General features: G+C 38.5%; 1 protein-coding gene across 2 annotated transcripts in view; it reads right to left on the reverse strand.

Annotated features, from left to right (window-relative positions):
* Positions 1-8,936, reverse strand: part of pum1 (pumilio RNA-binding family member 1) — an 87,875-nt gene that overhangs the window by 55,268 nt on the left and 23,671 nt on the right. For both annotated transcript variants that reach the window (XM_061897102.1, XM_061897100.1), the window contains exon 4: positions 2,827-2,895. In XM_061897102.1, the coding sequence (XP_061753086.1) occupies positions 2,827-2,895 (69 nt within the window). The remainder of the gene's footprint in view (positions 1-2,826; positions 2,896-8,936) is intronic.

Here is an 8,936-nt window from a genome sequence, read left to right on the forward strand (position 1 = left end):
ATAAAAAACATTGGCCCTGTGATGAGGTGGCGACTTGTCCAGGGTGTACCACGCCTTCCGCCCGAATGCAACTGAGATAGGCTCCAGCACCCCCTGCGACCCCAAATAGATGGATGGATAAAAACAATTAAATTCAGTTCCATTTTAATAGTTTGTTTACCTTTTACACTTATGTACCACCATCAAGTGTGTGCTGTTTGTGTCAAATATAATCTAATAACGTATGTTACGGCTGGGGGATAAGCCCTTTTAATAATATCTCAATAATTTTAGGCCATGTCACGATATATATATCTCCATATTTTGCCTTAGCCTTGAATGAACACTTGATGCATATAATCACAGCAGTATGATGAGTCTATGTGTCTACATTAAAACATTCTTCTTCATACTGCATTAATATATGCTACTTTTAAACTTTCATGCACAGAGGATAATAACAACTAAAAGTGTATTTATTAAAGAGTTATTAAGCAGTGGCACAAACATTCATGTCATTTTCAAAGTAGAAAGTGCAAGATCGTCAAAAGACATTTTAAAACAAGCTATGAGTGCACTTTTGTGCATGATGTCACTAAGATGACATATCAAAACAACACTAAATTAAAGTGCACTTTTTGTACAGAACGCCACTACAATAGTTCAACACAAATAAAGTGCACTTTTGTGCATGATGTCACACAAGACTATTCAATAAGTGTCAAATAAAAATGAGATGCATAATAGGATATCAAATAGTGTATGTCCTTCGCTATGTGGTAGTTTCCTGCAGACATCGTCTCCTTCTGTTGTTGACTATTTTTTTTCATACGGTGTTGATGTGGATGTGTATATATATATATATATATATATATATATATATATATATATAAATCATAGAACTTTCCTTACCCCTGGTGTCTGTGCGGTCAACTCCCTCCACTAAACATACAGGAGTAAAGCTCTATGATTTTATATATATATATATATATATATATATATATATATAAATCATAGAACTTTTCTTAGCCCTGGTGTCTGTGCCGTCAACTCCCTCCACTAAACATAACATTATGCCAGTTTAGCGACATTAGCATAGCTATGTGAGCAACATAACATTGTTTTTCAACATTATTCTTGGTTCACAACGCCAGCATAGCTATGTGAGCTACATGCTTGGTTTGTATTTTCACGTCATGTTAGCTTGGTAACACTAGCATAGCTATGTAAGCTACATGCTAACTTTTATTTTTAACATGTTTACAGCAACAATAGCATTGCTATGTGAGCTACATGTTAATATATTTTTAACGTCATGCCAGGTTAGCACCCCCCGCGACCCCAGAAGGGACAAGGTGTTGAAAATAGATGGATGGATAAAAACAATTAAATTCAGTTCCATTTAAATAGTTTGTTTACCTTTTACACTTATGTACCACCATAAAGTGTGTGCTGTTTGTGGCAAATATAATTTAATAACGTATGTTAGGGCTGGGGGATAAGCTCTTGATTGGATTGTCCAGAGAATAGTGCTCGATACCGTGGTAGAGCGCAATATGTAGGTGTGGGAAAAATCACAAGACTACTTCATGTCTACAGAACTGTTTCATGAGGGGTTCCCTCAATCATCAGGAGCTTGAGGGAACCCCTCATGAAACAGTTCTGTAGAGATGAACTGTTTCATGAGGGGTTCCCTCAATCATTAGGAGATTGAGGGAACCCCTCATGAAACAGTTCTGTAGAGATGAAGTAGTGTTGTGAGTTTTCCCACACCTACATATACACATATATATATATACACATATACATATACATATATATATATATATATATATATATATATATATATATATTATATAAATAAAGGTTTATTTGAAATAGGGACACATACAAAAACAGACATCTGAAACAGTTATCCAATATATGCATCATAGTGTTTGTAGCCAAAGCTAATTTACAACACTTGTCTACAAAAACAACAACAACAACACAGATCCAACATCATTAAAATAGGAAAATAAAAAAATAGAATAAGGCAAAGATGAGTCGATAATAATGATAGAAGAACAGACAAGTGAAGTGAATTATATTTATATAGCGCTTTTCTCAGGTGACTCAAAGCGCTTTACATAGTGACACCCAATATCTAAGTTACATTTAAACCAGTGTGGGTGGCACTGGGAGCAGGTGGGTAAAGAGTCTTGCCCAAGGACACAACGGCAGTAACTAGGATGGCACAAGCGGGAATCGAACCTGCAACCCTCAAGTTGCTGGCACGGCCACTCTACCAACCGACCTATGCCGCCCCAAAAAATAGTAAAATTGAGTAAAAACTAAACATGGGAACACGATTGTTGCCCAACTGGCCACAATTTTGTTTTTGTTTTTTAAAGTGACAAGTGCAGGTATATTTTTCTAAGTGTCATGTAAAGAGTTCCATAGTTGTGGTCCGTTCATTGAAAAGGGAGTCTGCGCAAAAGATGTTCTATGGAATGGAACACAACAGTTGCCTTTTGACATGGGTCTGGTGGTAGATCTGCTACCAATTTGCAGTCTTGTAGTTGCCTTGCAGAGCAATTAAGGAGCAGAGTTATCCAAGCACTTAAAAACCACTTGACTGTGTCTAACGAAATAAAATTGGTAAAACTTAAAATATTGTATTTGGATAAAATTTGGCAATGATATCGTATACTCTTCTTGTCTAGGACTTTCAAGGCACGGTTATAAAGACACTCAACTGTCTTGATTGATGACTGGTGTTCCTGGGACCATGTAGTTATTAAGCCATAAGATGTGTGTGAAAGAATCATTGAATTCACAAAAGTAAAAGCACAGACGTCGTCTCACCTCTCCCATCGCACGTCCCTCCAGTGCCAGGGCCTGGAAGTCGTGGTTCAGCTCGTCCATCGAGCGCACCTGAGGACAAAAGTAGGGTTGGATGCTCAACAATGCTGCGATAACAATAACTATTGGCAGGTTGTGTAGTTTTTGTCTACCAACTGCAGATACAGATTCAATGTATTTACAAACCCCGTTTCCGTATGATTTGGGAAATTGGGTTGGATGTAAATATAAACGGAATACAATGATTTGCAAATCCTTTTCAACCCATATTCAGTTGAATGCACTACAAAGACAAGATATTTGATGTTCAAACTCAAACTTTATTTCTTTTTGCAAATAATAATTAACTTAGAATTTCATGGCTGCAACACGTGCCAAAGTAGTTGGGAAAGGGCATGCTCACCACTGTGTTACATCACCTTTTCTTTTAACAACACTCAATAAACATTTGGGAACTGAGGAAACTTATTGTTGAAGTTTTGAAAGTGGAGTTCTTTCCCATTCTTGTTTTATGTAGAGCTTCAGTCCGCTGTCGTATTTTACGCTTCATAATGCGCCACACATTTTCGATGGGAGACAGGTCTGGACTGCAGGTGGGCCAGGAAAGTACCCACACACTTTGTTTACGAAGCCACGCTGTTGTAATACGTGCTGAATATGGCTTGGCCTTGTCTTGCTGAAATAAGCAGGGGCGTCTATGAAAAAGACGGCGCTTAGATGGCAGCATATGTTGTTCCAAAACCTGTATGTACCTGGTGCCTTCACAGATGTGAAAGTTACCCATACCTTGGGCACTAATGCACCTCCATACCATCACAGATGCTGGCTTTTGAACTTTGCGTCGATAACAGTCCGGATGGTTTGCCTCCCCTTTGGTCCGGATGACACAGTGTCAAATATTTCCCCCAAAATTTTGAAATGTGGACTCGTCAAGACCACAAAACACTTTTCCACTTAGCAACAGTCCAGCCCAGAGAAGCCGGCGGCGTTACTGGATGATGTTGAGAAATGGCTTTCGCTTTGCATAGTAAAGCTTTAACTTGCGATTACAGATGTAGCGACAAACTGTATTTAGTGACAGTGGTTTTCTGCAGTGTTCCTGAGCCCATGTGGTGATATCCTTTAGAGATTGATGTCGGTTTTTGGGGGATCGAAGGTCATGTTCATTCAATGTTGGTTTCCGGCCATGCAGCTTACGTGGAGTGATTTCTCCAGATTCTTTGAACCTTTTGATGATATTATGGACCATAGATGTTGAAATCCCTAAATTTCTTGCAATTGCACTTTGAGAAATGTTCTTAAACTGTTTGACTATTTGCTCCAGCATTTGTGGACAAAGGGGTGTACCTCGCCCCATCTTTTTTTGTAAAAGACCGAGCATTTTTTGGGAAGCTGTTTTTATACCCAATCATGGCACCCACCTGTTCCCAATTAGCCTGAACACCTGTAGGATGCTCCAAATAAGTGTTTGATGAGCATTCCTCAACTTTATCAGTATTTATTGCCAGCTTTCCCAACTTCTTTGTCATGTGTTGCTGACAATCAGATTCTAAAGTTAATGATTATTTGAAAAAAAAAAGTTTATGAGTTTGAACATCAAATATGTTGTCTTTGTAGCATACTCAACTGAATATGGGTTGAAAAGGATTTGCAAATCATTGTATTACGTTTATATTTACATCTAACACAATTTCCCAACTCATATGGAAACGGGGTTCGTACTATTACTGGCTAATTTTCCCATTTGTTCAAAAGTCCAACTGAAAATGTCAAATATTAACCAGGGAAGTGTTCTGAGTATGGATGTGGTACTATTTGGTACCAGTTCCTAATTACGTTGGTCCATGAGGACTGTGAAGATTCCGGCGTAACCATACTATTATCGGTATTTTTTCTTCCATTTTGCCACATTGAGTTCCACTGCTACACATTAAAATCAGCTTTCAATATTGACAAATAAGGAAGCAACGCCACACAAAAGTTTGTAAAAAATGTTCCTCCTCAAAAGTTTCTCAAAGTCCTGCACGTCTGTCGGTTTGAAGTGGACACACTTTACGCACGACGGGTCCCGACCAAGTTCTATCAAGCGTCCTAGCGATCCATTGATCCAAAAGCCAATATTAATCCACTCACAAAAGTAAAACATTGACGATTATACTTGCTCACTGGGTTTTTATATTGATATAATTCACACTAAGGTTGTACGGTATACCGTTACTAGTATAGTATCACTGTACTAATGAATCAATAACGGTACTATACTCTGAAAAGTACTATTTTTTTTTTTTACAGGCATATCAGTGCATTGTCGTGACATTTGCTGGTATTACGAGCAGAGGAGCATGTTGGGCAGCGCACAATCATGGAGTACTTAAAAGCAGACACAATGTGAAGATATAAAAGGGATAACAGATGCATTTAAGCTAAAAAACAAAGATGAAGGTCAAGCTATAACACTGAAACGCCCTCAGGAAGAGGTGCTTCAAGACATGGCTAGCTAGCATATATACTATAGATGCGCGGAGAGGCAATTATATCATCCGCATCTCCAAAGTCGTCGCCCACCCGCCGTCCACCCGAACCAACATTTTATCAGGACCGTACCCGCCCGCCAACCACCCGCAAAAATACATCAGAGGTCGGCCGCCTTTACCACTCACAGAGCTATTTAAACCTGTTTCACAGAGTAACGATGACAATTGGAGCCGCTAACTTTCCCGCGACTATCCAATAGCGTTCATCGATTACAAGAATATTGGCGTGCTGTGAAGCCATTGACTTAGACACCTTCAACAACATGTACGAACCGATTGTTGGTCCGGCTACATGTGTGCAGCTTCCGCAATTACACATACAAGATTGAAAGGCATACTGGGTGATACAGAGTACACTGATGGTTGTGATATAAACAACTTTAACACTTACTAATATGCGCCACGCTGTGAAGCCACACCCAAGAAGATTGAAAAATACATTTCGGGAGAACATCCTCACAGTAACACAACATAAACGCAACACAAAAAATACCCATAATCCTTTGTATCTGAGACATTTCCTGAATATATTTTACACCCCCCCGCCCCGAACCCCGCCCACCTTACCGACGCACGGGGCGGGGGGGGTTTGCTGCTAGCGGGGTGTATAAAATAGTCAGGAAGTGTCATGAATACAAAGGATTATGGGTATTTATTGTGTTGCGTTTATGTTGTGTTACTGTGAGGATGTTCTCCCAAAATGTGTTTGTCGTTCTTAATTGGTGTGGCTTCACAGCGTGGCGCATATTACTAAGAGTGTTAAAATTGTTTATATCACAACCATTAGTGTACTCTGTGTCACCCAGTATGCCTTGCAGTCGTGTGCATGTTGCCGCGGAAGCCACACACAAAATGATGCGGAACTGACAAGCAGATCGTACATGCTGTAGAAGGTGACAAAGCCAATGGCTTTTAGCACGCCCTAATACTTATAATCTGGGTGACTTACGGCAGTCATTCAGTAGAATAATAGTCTCTTATTGTCTTCTTCGCTGTACGACACGGGTTTTAAATGGCAACTTGAATGGCAAAGGATACCGATCACAGAACCATGCATATCAAATATTTCCGGATGGTTCAACCGCCACCCGCCCGAATCTAATTAAAATCTATTTTTTCGTCATGTCAACCGCCGGACCCGCGGTTTATCCGCGGATGAGACCGCAAACCATGCATCTCTAATATATACATAAGATGTGTCACTTAAGATGTGACTTTAAGGTTTTACTACTTACGTATAAAATACTACACGGTCTAGCTCCATCCTATCTTGCCGATTGTATTGTACCATATGTCCCGGCAAGAAATCTGCGTTCAAAAGACTCCGGTTTATTAGTGATTCCTAAAGCCCCAAAAAAGTCTGCGGGCTAGAGAGCGTTTTCCGTTCGGGCTCCAGTACTCTGGAATGCCCTCCCGGTAACAGTTCGAGATGCTACCTCAGTAGAAGCATTTAAGTCTCACCTTAAAACTCATCTGTATACTCTAGCATTTAAATAGACCTCATTTTTAGACCAGTTGATCTGCCGCTTCTTTTCTTTTTCTCCTATGTCCCCCCTCCCTTGTGGAGGGGGTCCGGTCCGATGACCATGGATGAAGTACGGCTATCCAGAGTCGAGACCCAGGATGGACCGCTCGCCTGTATCGGCTGGGGACATCTCTACGCTGCTGATCCGCCTCCGCTTGAGAAGGTTTCCTGTGGACGGGACTCTCGCTGCTGTCTTGGATCCGCTTTGAACTGAACTCTCACGGCTGTGTTGGAGCCACTATGGATTGAACTTTCACAATATCATGTTAGACCCGCTCGACAGCCATTGCTTTCGGTCCCCTAGAGGGGTGGGGGTTGCCTACTTCCGAGGTCCTCTCCAAGGTTTCTCATAGTCGGCATTGTCACTGGCGTCCCACTGGATGTGAATTCTCCCCGCCCACTGGGTGTGAGTTTTCCTTGCCCTTTTGTGGGTTCTTCCGAGGATGTCGTAGTCGTAATGGTTTGTGCAGTCCTTTGAGACATTTGTGATTTGGGGCTATATAAATAAACATTGATTGATTGATACATATACACACACACATATATATATATATATATATATATGTAACTATATGAATGATTAAAAAAATATACAAGACAATATACATACGTATATATCTATATAAATAAAAAAATATAGAAAGAAATATATATACACATAAATATACATACACGCACACTCACACATATATATAAATACATATATATACATACATATACACATACGCATATACACACATACATATATATACACACACACATATACATACATTCATATATACATATATATATATATATATATATATATATATATATATATATATATATATATATATATATATATATATATATATATCTATATATACATACACACACATACATACATAAATACACACACACACACACACACACCTATAATTAAATACAAATATAACAAATGTATTTATTTTGTTTTTATGAATAGATTTTTGAAAAGATAGATAGTACTTTATGGATTCCTGCAGGAGAATCCCGTCAGGAAAATTAAAAAGTGACAATCGATTAAGAATCAAGATGAATAGGAATCGTGATAGAGAAGTACCGTATTTTCAGCACTATAAAGGGACACCGGATTATAAGGAGCACCTTCAATGAATGGCCTATTTTAAAACTTTGTTCATATATAAGGCGCACTGCATTATAAGGCGCATAGAATATATGCTACAGTAGAGGCTGGGGTTATGTTATGCATCCTTTAGATGGCGCTGCGCTAGAGGGAATGTCAACAAAACACGTCAGTCAAACTTTATTAATAGATTACAAACCAGCGTTCTGACAACTCCTTTCACTCCCAAAATGAATAAAAAGCTTTTTTATTAATTTCCCCGATTCACTAAGCAAGTGAAAAACTGTCTGATACTGTTACAGTAAATTCAAGTTCAAGTTGAAGTTTATTGTTCTTCGGTCAACAAACAGTTATCCATACATAAAATGAAAAAAAAAAGTTGCAGACCGAAAGGGTTTAGGCTGAAGTTGAAAACTTATTGCGCCTAACTCTATAAACAATGTCAAGTACAAAATAAATATAAACTTACGAACATTTTGAAATGTCTTTTGCACAACATATTGTAAATACACATTATACACACCATGAACGCAGTTCAATTATATAGACAGTAAAGGCATGTGAAATATCCTTTGCACCAATTATATTCTGTATATACAAACAGTTATAGTTATTATTTATATCCCACGTTTAGTTTTGAATTAACAATAATCACATTGTTGATTCAAGAGTGATATATTTTTTGAAGACAATGGTCTTAAAGTGTTTTTTAAATGTGTGAATGGAACTGGAACATTTGAAGGAATCATCCAAGCTGTTCCACAGTTGAACTCCTCTAACAGAAACACATCTACTTTTTAAATCAAATGTTAGTGGAATCACAATATAGTAACACTGGAAATAGTGCAAAGCAATAATATATCAATAACTCAACGTTGCTCAAACGATAATGTCACACAAAATAAACATGTAAAACTCACTTTATTAAGTTATTCCTCATCCACGAATC

Source organism: Nerophis ophidion, linkage group LG04, assembly GCF_033978795.1.
Source record: "Nerophis ophidion isolate RoL-2023_Sa linkage group LG04, RoL_Noph_v1.0, whole genome shotgun sequence".
Classification (NCBI taxonomy): domain Eukaryota; kingdom Metazoa; phylum Chordata; class Actinopteri; order Syngnathiformes; family Syngnathidae; genus Nerophis; species Nerophis ophidion.